General features: G+C 41.6%; 1 protein-coding gene across 6 annotated transcripts in view; it reads right to left on the bottom strand.

Moving 5' to 3' along the window:
- LOC124002290 (fermitin family homolog 2) overlaps window positions 1-20,258 on the bottom strand; it is an 84,070-nt gene that overhangs the window by 42,713 nt on the left and 21,099 nt on the right. For all 6 annotated transcript variants that reach the window (XM_046309667.1, XM_046309668.1, XM_046309669.1 and 3 more), the window contains exon 3: window positions 930-1,163. In XM_046309667.1, coding sequence (XP_046165623.1) covers window positions 930-1,163 — 234 coding nt within the window. The remainder of the gene's footprint in view (window positions 1-929; window positions 1,164-20,258) is intronic.

Genomic DNA, 20,258 nt, shown 5'->3' with positions numbered 1-20,258 from the left:
ATAACTTCACCATGCTCAAAGGGATCATGTTAAACAAAATAAGGCACACAGTGTGAGTCCATCCAACTTACTATGCGACTTGTTAAGCACATTGTTACTGAACTTATTTAGGATTGTCATTATAAAAGGGGTTGAATACTTATTGACTCAAGACATGTCAGCTTTTATTAATTTGTAAACATTTAGAAAAACATAATTCCACTGACATTGTGTAATCCATTTTAAATTCAGGCTGTAACAACATAAAAGCCTTAAGGGTGTGAATACTTTCTGAAGGCACTGTATATTATGTTTTTGTTGTGTTTTGTTCCCCGTTTGGACCCCAGGAAGTATAGCCTGGGATCCTAATAAATAAAATAAAATGAGACTGGTGTTTTCCTCTGAACTCTAGCTGACAGGGCCAGGGGCAGATATCAATAGAGGGGTGTCTGATCTCAGTGCTCGTCAGGGGACAGGGCCTCAAGGGCTAAATCTGGACACGGTAATGTGTGTGAGATAATATCCATCTCAGAACGGGGGAGTCATTACACTGTGCTAGATTGATAAACTCTGCTAAACCTGTCTCAATCCTGTTTTGTCAACAGACAGCGCTATTCCAAGGACAGGTCTAGCAGAGTCAAGGTGCCTGAACAGTCACCTGTCAGAAGTGGTGGTGAAGTGAGGGCTGATATCTGATAGCTCAGGCTCTGTTGGATAAACTCAACAAAAGGCTGAAGGGGAAAAAGAGCAGCAGACTAGATTGGAGGTAGAGAACACTTCCGGTAGTTCATCTAGAAAAATAGCAAGAGTGTTATGGCAAAGTAAGAGTGGACGAAAGGAGGTACCATCATGCTCAACCAACCTTATAGAAAGAGTATACACTGTAGACTATACAGGACCCTTTGGTAGGATAGGTGCATTATAGTTAGAGTTGACAACATCTGACTTACTGAAAGTCTTGCAGATGTCGGACACGGCCTTGAAGACACGGTCAGAGAAGTTGACCTTGACCTTCATGTGCTTCATGTTGGGCAGCTGCAGGCGCAGCAGCTTGTGCTGGGGGGTGAAGAGGAGCCGGGCATCTGCCTGTATACCATACTTGTCCAGGGTCCAGTGGGTCTTCAGCAGCCACGTCTTCTTCTTCTCCCACCACAGGGCGTGGTCCGACCAGTCCTTCTTCACATCTGATGGGAGGAGAGAGTATTAGTTTGTCAGTAACCATCACTACATTTATTTGTTTGATACAGTGGCCAGAACAAAAATAAACTGGATGTCAGTGACCAGAAACAAACTGGATGTCAGTTTGTCTGTTTCATAACTATCAAAAGAGTTGAGTAACACAAAACTGTACTGTGTATGGAATTCATTCATGTCACTGCAATGACCGTTTTATGTCCTGCCTATGACCAAACTACTAGATTTATCATAAACCGATGACGCTAAAGCCAACAGTCCTCATTAATTGAATTATGATACAACTCAAATCAAGACAATGCAAATGAAAGGAGAAACCTCCGTGTGTCACTCTGACAGATTGATGGAACACGTTTAGGACCAGGTGGGTGAGGTTGAGAGAGAGAAGGCTCCTGGATTATTTCAAGAGGGAACTCAAAGGGAGGAGAAGAGTGTGAAAGAAGCCTGCTGTTTACGTGACACTGTGGGGATATCAGGTTCAAAACTCCCTCTTTGTTCCAGAGTCACACAGTGATCCCAGTAATGCCAGAGACATGCCACCCAAAACCCCTCACCTCCCAGTAGACTGTTTGACGGGTTCAAAACAATGACATTGGACCTGGGTGTGTGCGTTCTTCTGTAATACTGCTTTCACATAGGATTTATGAATTTCAATAAATCCATTGAGAATATACAACATCAAAAATAAATGTATTAATTAATTTATGCATGTCCTAAGAAACATAATACAAAACATTTTCAAAATAATAAAATAGCATATTTTGAGTTTAATTAGACCTGTTCAGGGACTGTGCAGTCATTGCTGCGCCATCCAAATGAAATCAATAGGCCTACAGTACACTTGATTTAGGCTACATTATTGCATGCTAAATGTTTCTGATCAGTGATCGATGAGCTATACCACCTCACCTCCACATATTTTCCCAGTCAGAAACCAATTAACCAAATAGCCTATAAAGACAGAGATTCAGTTTAACAAAATCACATTGATTGATTATCAGACCAGTCAGTTAAGTCACATGCTTTTGGTTGAGAGTAGGTCTAGGCTACTAAACAACTGAGTGAAAAGCAAAATAATCTACTTGTTAAACTAAATAACATGGGAAAATGTTTATGAGCCCACTAGACAAGATGGCCATGGGCAGCTCTCATCTCAACTAACATTTCCCCAACCTAATTGTAGCCTAACCAATATCCAAACAACAAAAATCGGAGATTTATTGATTTATCAAGACGAGTCCCCACAATTGCCTCAAAGCAGTGTGATGGCGCTGTCCCAAACAAAACAGTGCTGAAATCATCCTCTAGTTGACCACACATGGGTAGGCTATTGCTTTAAATATATTACAAGGATTGGTTGACTTTGGGAGTTTCAGTAAGCAACAAACGAATACATGCCTTCAATTGCCATTCACTGATATGTATTCCCACAGTAATTCTTTATGGATCCATCCAGGTGTGGGTAAGGACACATGCTTAGTGGTGGGCTATGTGAAGTGCTTGCAACATTTAGAACTGGCAGGAGGATGGTTAACTGACGCTGCCTAGCAACCATCAAGAGTTTAAGAGCATAATGCTTGCCAATGTCGCCTCAGCATTGTTCCTACCTTCCATACTAAGCCGTAGGCAGAACGTTAACAAAATTATTACTAGGTCGTTAGGGGGAAATAAAAGTTGGCTTTCATGCCGGCAGTCGCTTTCAAATATAAGGAAGAGAGAAAAAAGTTAGTGGAAAAAAGTAATAGTATGAAGGGATATAAGTGTGTCCCCTTTGAGCGCTGTCTTCATAGAGAACGTGAAAAGCCCAGGGATTTGAGGGAACTGAAAGCAGCTGGTTAAGAGATTACTTTGCTTTCTATTCCAAATGCAGTATTGTGATGACCTGCTTTCTGAGGCTGTTCTCCCTTTGAACCTCTAATACCTTAGAGCCCAGGAGCAGAGAAAATATGTTTTCATGCTACCACTCACAGGTGTTAGATGGACAGCCTGTACTGTTCCTTAAGACCCACATATTGGCAGTGGAAGAATGGATATCATATCCGATGGCACTGGGATACATGGTGAATATAGCACGGTTTACACGCCCGATTCAGACATATCGGGGATCAAGCACTTCAAGCATCTACTGATTTTTGCAGATTCAAACAGATGTCATACCACTAAGCGTGTGTGTGTGTGTGTGTGTGTGTGTGTGTGTGTGTGTGTGTGTGTGTGTGTGTGTGTGTGTGTGTGTGTGTGTGTGTGTGTGTGTGTGTGTGTGTGTGTGTGTGTGTAAGACAAGTAATCATGACGTAGCCATTATGTGATGTGCATGAAAATAATCACGGATAACATTAACGGGCGTATCAGCGGATGTTCCCTACAGCAACGACATAATCACTCTGGCACACATCCAGAAAGACACTCTCCTGAGTGGTGTCCCATCCCCCACCCCTCTCCCCCCTCCTTTCACCCACCCCCTTCTCTCCTGGAAGCATTGAGTGAAGCACTGAGTCACTGTTTCTAGTGGACTAGGACATTGATCCAGTCAGTCTTTCCAGGGGCCACACCATTTCTATTTCTAGAATATCACTGAGTCATCATCATCATCATCACAGACCATTAAGATGACTCAATTCTGCCATTTTAGAGCAGTATGACCCTATATAGTAGGTTGGGACCCATTGCTGTGTTGTGACATTCTAATCCCTCTTCGATTAATAAAAGGTGGTTGTGGTTAGAAACATGGTTTTGTCCGTTTAGAGGGAATAGCCTAGACTTTGGGGAGGGTCATTATTTTAGAGCACGCCTCTGTGTAGGAAAGCTACCATTATAATTATGACTACCTGAAGGGAGTCATCTGTATGATGCTCATTTAGAGTACTTACAGTGCATTTATAAAGTATTCAGACCTAGACTTTTTCCACATTTTGTTACGGTTAGAGCTGTTGCGGTGACCGTATTACCACCACACCGACAGTCACAAGTCATGAAGGCAGTCAAATTCCACGTGACCATTTAGTCACTGTAATTAGGTTTCTCCAAGCTCCGATGCTGCTGCTGGTCATTAGTAGCCTACCCAACTTGCTAACTGCCTGGTACTCAGCAGTCCATTGTCTCTCTAATCACTTTGACATCAATGCAAACATCTAATCAAACACTCCATGAGTGCCCATGCGCTCATGTTGCGCAACATTTCTATGGGTTATGCAATTGCTTAAGAAAACAGACTGATGGCCGCTTATAAAAAGAGGATACCATCAGCTTTCTATAGGCAGGGCCTAGTATATTTATTTCTCAACTTTCCTGATATTAAGCACATTGCTTATATTTACAACATGAGTATAGACTACCAGGTTGTCATGAAAATGAACCACAGAGAAAAGTCCTCCATTCGCTATTTAAGTTCATAGATTACATGTATTTTTTCCCGCTGCCCTGTTTTGATTCAGGTGCGTGATAATGATCCAGGTTTGTATCACACCTCATGTAGCCTAGCCCATAGGCCTATATGTTTTAATAAGGTTTGTATCACACCTCATGTAGCCTAGCCCATAGGCCTATATGTTTTAATAAGGTTTGTATCACACCTCATGTAGCCTAGCCCATAGGCCTATATGTTTTAATAAGGTTTGTATCACAACTCATGTTGCCTAGCCCATAGGCCTATGTTTTAATAAGGTTTGTATCACACCTCATGTAGCCTAGCCCATAGGCCTGTTTTAATAAGGTTTGTATCACACCTCATGTAGCCTAGCCCATAGGCCTGTTTTAATAAGGTTTGTATCACACCACATGTAGCCTAGCCCATAGGCCTATATGTTTTAATAAGGTTTGTATCACACCTCATGTAGCCTAGCCCATAAGCCTATATGTTTTAATAAGGTTTGTATCACACCTCATGTAGCCTAGCCCATAGGCCTATATGTTTTAATAAGGTTTGTTTCATGTAAGCCCATAGGCGTATATGTTTTAATAAGGTTTGTATCACACCACATGTAGCCTAGCCCATAGGCCTATATGTTTTAATAAGGTTTGTATCACACCTCATGTAGCCTAGCCCATAGGCCTATATGTTTTAATAAGGTTTGTATCACACCTCATGTAGCCTAGCCCATAGGCCTATATGTTTTAATAAGGTTTGTATCACACCACATGTAGCCTAGCCCATAGGCCTATATGTTTTAATAAGGTTTGTATCAACTAGTGGCCAAATAACTTAAAATTAAATTAAGCCTAATTGGCATACATAAGCAGCGGTGAGTTTCAAGTTTGGGGAAGATAATTTACCACAAACATGCACCTTTATAATAAAAGCATTATATGCATAATTGCATTTGTGGCCACTTTTGATAATGGCGTTTTCTGCTAATGGAACGTTCACGCTTATAGCCTACTACCATGTGCACATGGCTGTGCTTATAATTAGAATAAATAAATAATTAAGTAAGCAAGCATATTGAAAAAAAAAAATCGGCCGATATTAGCTAAAAATGGCAACATCGCCATCGGCCAGATGTCCAGTTTATAACGCCGATGTGCAAAACCGATGTCTAAGCTGAAGTGCATATCTATATAACGTAGGTGGATGACGTAATGATGCCACGGAAAATACAGCGTTACACAGAACCAAAGCAGAAACACACTAAGGGCACACTTCCAACAACTAAACAAGTTCAAGTCCAGCAGTCATTTGAAAGAGTAAGAACATTTCAGCTAGACAACTCAAAAGGCAAAATCCATTAAAGCCAAGATAATTCATTGCCCTTGACAATCAACCGCTCTCGGTCGTGGATGATGTTGGCTTTCGCCGACTGGTCGAGCACAGATATACACTACGAAGTAGGCACTATTTTTCAGATGTTGACCTACCGGAGTTACACAATATTGTTGAAACGCACATTCACAAGCTACTTGCTATGAGCGTCACTGCTATTAGCTTCATGACGGACATTTGGACCAGCGATGTCAGCCCCATGAGCATGCTGAGTCTGACAGCACAGTGGGTCGACAAGGATTTCCTACTGATGAAAGCTGTATTGCATGTTCAAGAATATGCTGGTTCTCATACCACTGCTGCCATTTCAATGGCATTTGAGAACATGTTTGAAACATGAACACACTTCTAGCGCCATTCAAACAACTGACTGGAGAAATAAGCTCAACTGCAGCAGAAGTGATACCCTCTGTCATGGCATTGAAAAATCAGCTCAACAAAACTTCCGACATACCGTGGGGTTAAAACTCTAAAATGTTCTCTACAAGAGGCCGTGAACAAGCAATTTGGTGGCATTCTCTCTGCGCCTCTTTACTGTGTAGCCACCATGCTCGATGCTAGGTATAAGGGCCGCTACTTTGATGCAGACAAGAAACAGGGTTAACTTGACATTCACCCTTGATTCTGACTAGTCTCCCAGTCCCTACTGCTGAAAAACATCCCCACAGCATGATGCTGCCACCACAATGCTTCACCGTAGGGATGGTGCCAGGCTTCCTCCAGACTTGACGCTTGGCATTCAGGCCAATGAAATCAATCTTGGTTTCATCAGACCATCTCCACAGATTAACTCTGTCAGATTAACCATCAGGTTCTTGGTCACCATCCTGACCAAGGCCCTCCTCCCCCGATTGCTCAGTTTGACCGGTCGGCCAGCTCTAGGAAGTCTTGGGGGTTCTAAACTTCTTCCATGTAAGAATGATGGAGGCCACTGTGTTCTTGGGGAAATTCAATGCTGCATACATTTTTTGCTACCCTTCCGCAGATCTGTGCCTCGGCACAATCCTGTCTTTTCTATGGACAATTAATTTGACATCATGGCTTGGTTTTTGCTCTGACATGCACTGTCAACTGTGGGACCTTATACAGACAGGTGTGTGCCTTTCCAAATCATTTCTAATTAATTGAATTTACCACAGGTGGATTCCAATCAAGTTGTCTGAATACTTTAAGTGCACTATAATCTACTTAATATTCAGGATTTGTAGGCTAGTCCATCAGCGAATATAATTTCCTATCCAAACTACCAAGGGAGAGTCCGGAAATATTTGTTCTGTATGACACAAGCTAACTGGTTATGGCTAAGCAGTCTCATACATCGGCACATTCAACAAGAACCTACTTCTGATTCATTCTGCACAGCTTCTGCCTTTCAAATCCAGAGTTGGGTGCCATGGCAACCTCAGGCAAGGTAGTGTGGCATACTGTGCTTTGTTGACAACCTTAAAATCACTCTTACAGGTGAATGACATGGGTGAATTTACAGTGTGCACTGAACCCAACTACTGACTGTTAGCAAACCTAACCAAACTGGCTGAGGTCTAGTGATTTCAGATTAAGATGAGGCAAAAGTAGAGAGAAAACAGCATCTCAGTGTAAACTGGTTCAGATACTATAATAGTAGGATAATATTGTGATAGTTCTGGGTCAGGTATTCCCAAAATGGGGCACAAATAAAAATGTGATTGAAATGTAAAAATAAACATTACAGAAATTCTTTATTTCCAAACAGTCCATTTATATTTTCCAACAGGGTTATACATTTGGGTGAGGTTTTATTCCTCGCCTGAGTAGCCTCGTTTCACTGCCAAACATAAAATTAAACCATCTAATGTTCAGCGAAATAACAATACAATGTCAAATACAGATAAGCCTAGTCAAATAAGTAACATCCAATCAAATTAACCGTTACTCTCACGGGAACATTCACTCTTCTACAGACATTTAGAAACATGACAATTTGAAAAACAAGCCATGGGAGTTTTTTGAGCGAGAATAAAGATGAGATTTGAGTAGTAAGACATGTATAAAAGCAACAGATACCATTAATTAGAAGGGGCTACAAGCGTCTTATATGGTGAGCTACCGAGTGGCTAGGACAGGCAAGCCTCATACTATTGTGGAGGGCTTAATTCTTCCTGCTGCTGTGGATTTGGCTGGGACAATGCTGGGGTTAAAGGCCCAAAAACGAGAGAGACAAGGCCTTCATCAAACAACAACACTTTCATGATGCATCAGTGGCATGACAGGAGATGCTTTGAGTCAATTACTGCTTCGCATACAAGCCAGTGAATTATATGCGTTACAGCTGGATGAGTCAACAGACATGGCGGGCCTGGCACAGCTCCTGGTATATGTCCGTTACGTTTATGGGGTGTCAATTAAGGAAGACATCCTTTTAAGTACTGGACAGCTTTCTGACATCAAATGGACTTCGATGGTCAAGATGTGTTGGCATCTGTACTGATGCCGCAAAAGCCATGACAGGGAGACATAGTGGAGTGGTAACGGGCGTTACAAGCAGTTGCACTGTAGCATCCACCAAGAGGCTCTTTCTGCCAAAGGAATGCCTGAAAGCTTGAAATACGTTTTGGACACTATAGTGAAATCGGTTAGCTTTGTTAAAGCAAGGCCCCTGAACTCTCATGTATTTTCTGCACTTTGCAATGACATGGGGAGCGACCATGTAACGCGTTTACAACATACAGAAGTGCGTTGGTTATCAAAGTATTGACACATTTATTTTAAATTGAGTGATGAGCTTAAATATTTCTTTACTGACCATCATTTTCACTTGTCTGACCACTTGCATGATGATGAGTTTCTCACACGACTGGCCTATCTGGGTGATGTTTTTTCTCGCCTGAATGATCTGAATCTAGGATTACAGGGACTCTCAGCAACTATATTCAATGTGTGGGACAGAATTGAGGCTATGATTAAGAAGTTGGAGCTCTTCTCCGTCTGCATTAACAACACACAAGTCTTTATATCATTGTAGGATTTTTTGAATGAATTCTAGCTTACGGACAATGTCAAATGCGTTATAGCAAAATTGATTATTATTATTTGTGCTCTGGTCCTATGAGAGCTCTCCCCACGAGCCGGGTTGTCACAAACTCACAAAAAACAACATTTGAGAGCGCGCCGACTCTGGTGCTAGAGGGTTTCGCTGCTGGAGGTTGAATTATGGAAGGGGTACGGGACTATAAAAAGTTTGGGAACCACTGGTCTGGATGAATGGATGACGGTGTTGTGCAGGTAAGGGAGTTTGTCAAGCTGTTGCTTTGGAGTGTTTATCTATGTGGGTTATCTTGGCACTTGACTTAAACATTACACGCTTTCTATTCAGGAGAGTGTATATGTGGGGTCTAGTTGTCACCAGCATGTTCTAATGCCTCCGCTGTGTGGCATACAACTTCATTGCCCCAAACAAACTTATCTAGTATATTTCTGAAGTCTGGTTATGGCTGAACTGAGGAAAGAGGGAGAAAGGGATATTGAAAATAGACACGTGTGTATTTTCATAGCTATCCTCAGAATTTCCTTCATGCAACCTAGCAATTTCTGGTGTTTTTGCACCAAGAGTACTATGCATTGGGCAATGTAGGTCTTAACCACAGTCCAATGTGTAGCTATAGCGGTTCTCCTTGGCTCTACATGTATACAAACATACAGCAGTCGTTCTCCCTCGCCAGATGGAGTCAGTTTCTTTCCACTTCCCAGAGGGCTGTGCTGCTGCTGAGGTTCTGTCCCAACCTCCCCGCCCATTGCCAAACCCCATTGGCCAGCATTTTCATGATTATTTTATGACATCACTGCGTTGTGCTTGGGAGAGGGCTGGTCCTATAAATATCCGTCAAACAGCCTCAATAAAAACCTGGTAATTCAATCTGTAAAGAGGAGAGAGAGGGAAGAGAGCGGGCCAATGACATCTCCCAGATAAAAATGCTACCTGCTTGCTTGCCAGGTCTGACGTAATGGGGGGGGCTAAGTAATTGGGTGTATTAAATGCAGACCCCGAGTCCTTGGGAAGAGTGGTGAGGGATGGAGAGGTTGTAGAGTGGTAGAAATAATGTTTTATGAACTCTGTGGACACATGTTCTGAAAGGAGGTGTGTGTGCGCGCGCATATCAATCTATCATCTTTCTGTACAGTGAGTGCGTAGTCTGCGTACTAATGTGAGTAATTTGAATTGGTAAGTGCTGTCAAACAGTGCTCTTCATTCACCATCACGACCATGGAATTGCCGCAGTTAACACAAACAGTTTATAAACCAACCAAGCCCTTTCTCACTTTCAGGTCTCTATTTTAACAAGCCTAACGCAACAATCAGTCAATCTAAGCACTGGGCAGTAGTGCTATAGGTTCGAGGGTGTGTTGCTATTTTCACAAGCACAATTATTGGCGCAGTTGCTGGGTGGGTGGAGGCTTGGCCCCTCTCCGGCCAATCAGAACGTGCTCTATGGCTAAATGTGTGGTTGCTTCCAGTTGTGTATTAAAGGTTTTTGGGTATTGTCTTGGAATCAACTCCAATTCTAATGTTAGTCCCTTATAGTTTGTTAAAAAAGCTTAAATAAAAAGTAAATGTAAACTTATCCCATGTTTGCTAATTGTGTCCCAGTTCAGGAAGCTAGGCATATGACGCACCTCACTAATTCACAGGAGAGGTATTTGAATGTAAAAAATAAATAAATAAAAATGGGGCAGAAATGCCTGCTGGAACATGTGATCTTATGTGCTTTAATAACAAACCTGTATCTGTAAATATCAATAAAATTGTCAAATTACGAGGCTAGTTAGTTTAGCCACAGAAAAAGACAGGAACCTTCCCGCTAGCCATTATTGGCTGAGATAAGAGATGAGTCCAGATTGGTCTGCCATGTATGCTTCAGGCTATAACATGAGCTGCTTGGTATGTGTAGATAACCCTTTAGTACCACAGTTTTTTCTAAGACATAACATTATCCATGGAGAACGGCAAAAGTCTTGCTACTGTTCTGAAAATTGCTGCCCTGAATTTAGCAGGCGCTATCGACAAAGTTCAGTGGGAAAAAGTTGTGATTGACAGCTTTCTGAACACGGTCAGTGTAAACCGGAGTGATTTCACACGACGGGCCAAGCAGTACAAACAAAAAATGGAAACGACACAGGACGTCTTAGTTAATAAACAGGGCACTGGCCTGCCGTGAAGCATTCAACCATGTATACAAGTTTACCTACATTTTCAGACATTGCAAGTTTATAATTTTGTCAAAAAGACATTCGTTGCAAGTTAAAGTGTACTGTTAGCTAACGAACGTTAGCTTGCTAGGTAATGTGTCTGATTGGTAATATTATTAACATCTCACAAAGCCGTTTGATTTGCTAGTTATATCCTAATCTTAGCTAGCTAACATTGAACCTAGTTTTTTTAGCTTTAGCTAAGTGCAGATTCCTACTACAGAATTTCATGCATGGTGGCTCGCTATGACAATCTGTTTGTATTACTACTGTCTGGGTTGGGAATATGGTTCATTGTTTAGCTCGCTATCTACATGTCTAAACTAAAGCCAGGTGTGTTTGGGGGTGATTACGGCCATCTATTGTATTTCATGAACATGTGTAGCTAACATGTCTACACAACAGTGACCCATTAACTTAGCTTGATGTGGCTAGCGGTGGTTATAGCATATCTTTCAAATGAAGTGTGTCTGGGTAAGCGTCATCTAATAATTATACAATGTTTTTAAAATCGGGACAATTTTTTTCATATTGTTACTATGTAAATATGCAAGTAACCATTTCACTGTAGCATTCCTTCTGTATCCTTTGCATGTGGCAAATAAACTCAGTGGGTCAGCACCCACTATATCAAATACAGAGACGGTAATGTGAAGAACAACATGACCTGCACCAAAGTCAGATTAGGATATAGGCCAAGGACTAGTTAGTGTACTTTTACCTGGAGTTGTTCCTTCATCTTTTCATACGTCGCCCCAGTGTAAGTTGTTTTTATTCACCTTATGTCAGAATGCACTCACTGTTCCAAAATGTTATTGTTACACAACAGGACAATAAACACGTGTTACCTGTTAATTATCCATAGGCAAGTTGTATTTTCTAACAGTTTATCAATGTTTCCTCAAATCAAGTATGCAGACATTTAAGTCCAGCACGAATTGGCCAATTTTCTGGTTGGTGCTTGCATCGCCTTCCTGGTTGTTTTCCTTACAAATAATAACTTTGGACATGTGTGCATTCCTATCAAATATTGTGTTGTCGTTGCTACTATAGCATACAGTATGTATGGAGCATAATGTATTTACAGCTTTATTTATGTTTTGAAGATTGTAATGGACACCTATGATGTGTGTAAAATACTTTTTAAAGGTTGTACTGATTATAATGAGCTAATGCTAAGCTATTTGCCAGCTAAGTGTGATGCCATGTTTGTTGACATTATACAAGGCATTCTGGGTGTCATGTAAACATCTGTCTGACCAAAGATGTTATGAGGTGAAGGAATGGTTCACATATATTTCGGGTAAAATTCCGGTAGTGAATGATCATAGACGACACAGCCCCTTCAACATGTATACTGCAAACAGACCAATCTCATCTTGTCTCCTCCCATCTTTGTTTGACGCGAATAACAAAAATGGCGGTGCGCACAAACTACAATCAGATTACTTACGATTTCTAGAAAGTGTTTTACAAAATTATTTTGGTCAATGTTGAGTCATGTGACGCAATTACAAATAGTAATTGCTATTAACATATTCATATTGTGGTTTCTAAATATGACCGCTTGTGTTACTTTAATATTTCCTCAGTTAGCGCTAGGACTAACGTAGCTTACAATTTCTGGTTTGGATGATTGTGTATGCTGTTGCTACTTCTGTGAATGTCTGAACATTGCATCCAAAAATATACTGGTCACATTCAGGACTTAACTTTGTAAGGACTGTGTTTGTGCAAAAATTCAGCTCAAAATTCAGACTGTTGCGTCAATCAAAACATTATAAATAAGTGTTCTAATCAAATCGGAATGATCATACACGTTTGTTAGTACATGTGAAAAGGTTCACGTAGGCTACTACTTTCACCACAGCCTTTTTTTACTACACTACCTTACACTCAGTTTAGCACATGGTCTCACATGTGAATCGTTAAATATATGGGTGGGGCTAAGGCTTAAGGGAGTGTGAACGATGCTGAATAGGTGTGAACAAAGAGCTCTCTAATATGTGCAGCAAAACATTCAAGGGACATTTTCTCAAGTGGGGCCACACCGGCAGTCACAAGTCATGACTGCAGTCAAATTCCACGTGACCACTTAGTCACGTAATGCAAATGTAGTCAAAAATCAAATCAAACACTCCATGAGTGCCCATGAGCTCATGTTGCGCAATAATTCTATTTGTGGCCTCTTTTTAACAGAGCATCCCATCAGCTTTCTATAGGCTAGGCCTACTATATTTATTTTTCAACTTTCCTAATATTAAGCACATTAAGGAGCTTTACAACAGGAGTATAGCCTACCTGGCTGGCATGAAAACTATCCTATATTTGAGTACATAGATTACATGTATTTTTTCCCCTGCCCCTGTTCTGGAGACAGGTGCATGATAATGGTCCACACTAAATCAAACCTCATTTCATACATACAGTGGGAAACAAGCTGGTTGAGAGAATACCAAGAGAGTGCAAAGCTGTCATCAAGGCAAAGGTGGCTACTTTGTTTAACACTTTTTGGGTTCCTACATGATTCCATGTGCTATTTCATAGTTTTGATGTCTTCCCTATTATTCTACAATGTAGAAAATAGTAAAAATAAAGAAATCCTGGAATGAGTAGGTGTGTCCAAACTTTTGACTGGTACTGTACATATTGGAATCATCTTACCGATCTCATTCACACATCTCCAGAAGTTGCATTGCATGCACACCACGGACGTTCTCACGATAAAACCAGAATGATTCATTCCAATAAAAAATAATAAAAAACGAGTACTGTTTTTTCAACAATAAATCAAATGTGAGGATATCATAAAATTGGCAAGATAAAAAAGATAGCGCCTTGTTGTTGATTCAGACTTCGTTATAGTAGGCCTAGGATAAGGGTAGCATACGGAGTGCATGGGTTAAAAAAAAATATGGAACGGAAAAACAAACAAGTACAGGAAAATAACTTTAAATACACGGTTCTCTGTTTCATGATAGGTCTAGACACATAATGGAGGGTGTTTCATGCACATCCAAAGCATGGCTAAAATAATGTAGGCCTGCCTTCAAAACATAGATCAAAAATAAGTAAGGTCAGCTCACTGTTTTGCTCTTCTCAAAAATGATATTTTAATAAAGCTTTGGTTATTTCCAAACAGTCTCACGAGCAAAACACCATCAATGGTCTTATTTTGCCTACTTGATTACATTGGGCAGGACAAAAAGAAAAACAGTCTTCATTAAGAGGGGAGGCTATGCTTGTTTTTAACTAAAAAAAAAGGGGAGAAAAAACAGTAATGATATGTTTCTAGATACAGTACTAAGTATAGAGGCACCAAAAGCACCAAAATCTTGTTCCATGATCATATGCAGATGGCATTGAGGAGTACACCACATCAGTCACTGGCTTCATCAAAAAGAGAATCGATGACGTGGTCCCCACACAAATGGATTACTTCCGGCGCTGACAGACACGGCCGCCTCGCTTCAAGTTCCTGGGAAACGATGCAGTATTTTGTTTATTTACCTGTTATTTCTTACATTGTTACCCAAGGTAATCTTAGGTTTATAACATACAGTCGGGAGGAACTACTGGATATAAGATCAACGTCAACTCACAATCATTACGACCAGGAATACGACTTTCCTGAAGCGGATCCTCTGTTTAGCCCACCACCCAGGACAATGGATGGGATTCCAGCCGGCGAACCAAAACAACGGCGCCGTAAAAGGGGCAGACGAAGCTGTTTTCTGGTCAGGCTCCGGAGACGGGCACATCGTGCACTGCTCCAGAGCATACTATTCACCAATGTCCAGTCTCTTGACCACAAGGTTGCTGAAATCCAAGCAAGGATAGCATTCCAGAGAGACACAAGAGACTAACTTTCTTTGCTTCACAGAAACATGGCTCAATCGAGACACGCTATCGGAGTCGGTACAGCCAGCTGGTTTCTTCACGCATCGCGCCGACAGAAACAAGCATCTTTCTGGTAAGAGGGGCAGGGGGTGTATGCCTTATGATTAACGAGACGTGTTGTGATCATAACAACATACAGGAACTCAAGTCCTTCTGTTCACCTGACTTAGAATTCCTCACAAATGTCAACCGCATTATCAACCAAGAGAATTCTCTTTGATTATAAATCACTGAAAAAACTTTATTTAACTATGTAAACTGGAAACCACATACCCTGAGGCTGCATTCATTGTAGCTAGGGATTTAAACAAGGCTAATCAGAAAACAGACTCCCTAAATTCTATCAGTATATTGATTGTACTACCAGGGCTGGTAAAACCCTGGATCATTGTTATTCTAACTACCGCAACCTATACAAGGCCCTCCCCTGCCCTCCTTTTGGAAAAGCTGACCACGACTCCATTTTGTTGCTCCCAGCCTATAGACAGAGACAAAAACAGGAAGCTCCCGCGCTCAGGTCTGTTCAATGCTGGTCCGACCAATCTGATTCCACGCTTCAAGATTGTTTCGATCACGTGGATTGGGATATGTTCCGCACTGCGTCAAATAACATTGATGAATACGCTGATTCGATGAGCGAGTTTATTAGAAAGTGCATCAGCGATGTCGTACCCACAGCAACTATTAAAACATTCACAAACCAGAAACCGTGGATTGATGGCAGCATTTGAGCGAAACTGGAAGCGCCAACCACTGCTTTTAACCAGGGCAAGGCTGGTCAGTAAGCATCAGTATAGAGACAAAGTAGAGTCGCAATTCAACGGCTCAGATACGAGGTATGTAGCAGGGTCTACAGTCAATCACGGATTACAAAAAGAAAACCAGCCCCTTCGTAGACCAGGTTGTCTTGCTCCCATACAGACTAAACAACTTCTTTGCTCGCTTTGAGGACAATTCAGTGCCATGGCCTGCTACCAGAACCTGCGGACTCTCCTTCACTGCAGCCGACGTGAGTAAACATTTAAACGTGTTAACCCTCGCAAGGCTGCAGGCCCAGACGGCATCCCCAGCCGCATCCTCAGATCATGCGCAGACCAGCTGACTGGATCCGGGACTTGCTGACGGGCCACCCCCAAGTGATAAGGGTAGGTAACAAGACATCCGCCATGATGATCCTCAACACGGGGGCCCCGCAGGGGTGCGTGCTCAGTCCTCTTCTGCACTCCCTGTTCACTCATGACTGCACAGCCAGGCACAACTCCAACACCATCATTAAGTTTGCCGATAACATAAGGGTGGTAGGCCTGATCACTGACAACGACAAGACAGCCTATAGGGAAGTGGTCAGAGACCTGGCCGTGTGGTGCCAGGACAACAACCTCTCTCTCTCAACGTGATCAAGACAAAGGAGATGATTGTGGACTAGAGGAAAAAGAGGACCGAGCACACCCCCATCCTCATCGACAAGGCTGCAGTGGTGCAGGTTGAGAGCTTCAAGTTCCTTGGTGTCCACATCACGAACATGGTCCAAGCACACCAAGACGGTCATGAAGAGGGCACAACAAAACCCATTCCCCTTCAGGAGAAAAGATTTGGCATGGGTCCTCAGATCATCAAAAGGTTCTACAGCTGTACCATCGAGAGCATCCTGACTGTTTGCATCCCTGCCTTGTATTGCAACTGCTCGGCCTCCGACCGCAAGGCACTTACAGAGGGTAGTGTGAACGGCCCTGTACATTACTGGAGCCAAGCCTCCTGCCATCCAGGACCTCTATACCAGGCAGTGTTAGAGGAAGGCCCTAAAAATTGTCAAAGACTCCAGCCACCATAGTCATAGACTGTTCTCTCTGCTACCCCACAGCAAACGGTAGCAGAGCGCCAAGTCTAGGTCCAAGAGGCTTCTTAACAGCTTCAACCCCAAAGTCATAAGACTCCTGAACACCTAATCAAAAGGCTACCCAGAGTATTTGCATTGCGCCCCCCCCCCCCTATCCACACAAGAACAAAGAAAATTGGTCATATAGACACCGAAACGCTATTATTTTACTGGAATAAACAATAACCTTTCTAACAACACCCTTTTTAAGTTATGTCTCAACTCAAATGTTTTACAGAACAGATCCTACTAAATTAAATAATCATCTTGATTTCAATATCTTAAAGTGAACATGCTATGCTGTTCAAACAGTTGGAGACTATTCAAACGATATGGTATATTGAGAATAGTTTAATTGTTCTACCTTGTCAGCAAGTAAATAGATTCAAGTAGGCTAGACTTGAACTAAAGATTAGCTGTCTACTCACTACCACGTGGCCTTGAGCATGAATGATAGTTTATGAGACCTGTGTTAATGTTCTATAATGCCTGCAACAACAAGTTGGTCATTATTAGTGGATGTGCATTGTTCTGGTAAAATGTGTAACAAAATGGCATTTTTTCATAGACAGACTTGAAAGCCAGATCAGTAATTATTGCAAAAAATGTTAAACAATTTTGATAAAACAATTACATTATTAGTGGGTCTTGCGGTTCTAGCCTTATATTTAGCCTAGGTAAATGCAGTGAATTGAGCTTTAAAATTGTGCAACAAAGCTTGTTTAGAGAAAATGTAATAAGATTCTGTATATCGTGAATCACCCACAAGTGTGAAAAAAAAATCTATATATAGTTTAGGCCATATTGCCCAGCCTTATGACAGGAGAGAGAGAGGGAGAGCGAAAGTGAGAAAGGAGTGGGATAGAGGGAAGTACATTATCCGGTCACGTGTTGGCAGCTGCCAAGCTAGAAGTCACACACTTTCTGTTGGCGTTTACAATGCCCATAAAAGTAGACATAAGCTATTCTGACATTTGTGACAAGCCAGATATTTCCATTTCAAAACATAGCCTACACATTGACCATTTCAGCCTGTGTCATGTCAGAAGGGTCAAAGCCAAGTGGCAAAAACGTTCAAATTAACATTGAACAACCTCAAGTAGAACCACCTCCCATTTTGTGCCTATTGACTGATGCAACCCTAGCTGACCGTCACAAACTACATTATAACTTAGTGGTTAAAGAATAGCAACAGTCTCATGTCTGTAGAAGACTGATCTAGGACCAGAGATTAACTTGATAAGAAGCCTTAGAGTAAGGCCCAGAATCAGTCCCAGTGAACCCAATGGCTTTAAATTATCTGAATCTCCTCATGGCAAACCTAGAGTTCGAGGATTATTCTGCCTCTCCAGAGAAACATGACGGCTCTGCCCTATTCCTGATGGCTCTAATGGATTATGCCTTTCCAAGACAGTTTCTTACACACACATTATATTCATAGCAACAAACATATTCATGTGAAACATCTTACAAACACACAGGTTTGTAGTTGGCCGATGACATCATTACACCCTGGGTGAGGTTTGGTCACATCACGCTGTGCCCTGGTGTGCGTTTCCCTGGCGACTGACTTCTCAGGTGTAGACTCGTGGTGTGAGGCGAGCAGAATGTTATCACATACAACAACATGGCTGTCCTCCCCTCATGGCCTCCAGCTCACTGACTTCTATTGGAAACATTGACAACACTTCACATCCAGAACATATTTGACTGTATATTCATTTTAAAAGCAGCCATTTGAGTCACATATAAAATGGCCAAATAGTATCATAATGTACCACTAGTGTGGCAATGTGCAAAGTTGCAACATAAAATTCATTATCGAATCAAGTAAATAGATAATATGGCAACATTCAATCGCATTGCCTGCTATAACATGAGCTCCTTTTTGTAAATATACCCTGACTGTCTTTGGAGTAGGGGGAGGGAACAGAGTAGGTCAATGTTGACCAGCTGAGAGACAGTCATTCCATTAGCTTAACTGTACATCGTATGTAGTATTATGGCATTTCGCAGTCTTTTATTGTACTCCTAGTTGCTGATACTATCTATAGAGTAAATAGTGCTATGATTTTCATGTCACAAAAGTTATATAATACGAGGAAGCTGATTAGAGAGGTGGTGACTAGGGATGTTAACGATTAAATGTTTTAACAAAATTGTGACAATGTTAAGAAAAAACTGATTAACTTTTATTCTTTCAAACTAAGTTACAGTGCAGTTATCACAAAACTACCACTAACAGGTCCCGATCATCATCAAGGAAAACATTTCAATTAAACCAATGCCTAACGCAACAATGCTGTAACGGTTTTCAAATTATTTCCGCAATGCGGAATCGCGGATGGCTTCGTGGAATTTGGTAACAAAAATGGAATCAACTGTAAAACGTGGAATATTGCAGAATTTTCCATAATTTGGCAGATATTTTTTTTAAAGTCTAAGTAGGCCAAATTGTAGTAACTTAAATTATAACATTACAGACTAGTAGGCCTAGATAAATAATTCAGTTGTTGATTGGGGTGTTTTGAGGGGGGGGGGGTTTACACTTGAAATAACACTTATTGTCACAATTTATTTTAGGCTAAAACAAAGTTCATCCTCATCTTTCATTGCAGGTGTTGAAAACCAGTACTTTCTGGTGGATGTCATGTTCATGGACGGATACAACTACTCAACGTTTTCTCAAGCTATTACTAGCCTCCCTCCACAGCAACGATCTGAACCTGAAAGATGAGTGGGCAGTGGTCACATAATGACTCCTACTGCCTGAAGGCATACAAGGAGGTTCTGAAAGGAGTGATGCCCAACAATGTCCATGTAACCGGTCTCTGCCATGTCATCAATCTGGTGTGTGAGACATGGCAGCACTACAAATACTTCTCTGAAGTTGCATCACTTGTGACATGGATGAGATCTGCCTTATTCAAGAAGCCTGCCAGAAAGAGAAGATGGGTGAGCTTGTAGAAAAGTCATCCCAGGAAGTCAAACATCCTCAGTCAGCTGGTAACAGAGAAGGTGCTGGCCCTCACTGTTAAGCTAACCATCTCAGAGGGATGCTCCAAATTGATGACAGCTATGTCAATCCTAGAAGGAACCCACCGTCCAACAGCAGTGTCTGCATACAATGTCTAGTGAATGGAATAGCAAAAACATGTGGATATGGTGTCAAGACAGATAAGCTATTGAGAAAGATGGGGAGAGAGAGAGGAAGGGGTTGCTTGACCATCTCCCATGATGCATTCCACTTGGCCTTCAAAGTTCTTAAAGCACTGGGACACATATCCAGCCAGAAAGGACTACAAGCTGGCTAGTGTGTTTGATCCTAGG

The sequence above is a fragment of the Oncorhynchus gorbuscha genome, linkage group LG17 (assembly GCF_021184085.1).
Source record: "Oncorhynchus gorbuscha isolate QuinsamMale2020 ecotype Even-year linkage group LG17, OgorEven_v1.0, whole genome shotgun sequence".
In the NCBI taxonomy this organism is placed as follows: domain Eukaryota; kingdom Metazoa; phylum Chordata; class Actinopteri; order Salmoniformes; family Salmonidae; genus Oncorhynchus; species Oncorhynchus gorbuscha.
Note: the sequence above shows the minus strand (reverse complement) of the source record. Positions and strands in the feature narration are given on the sequence as shown.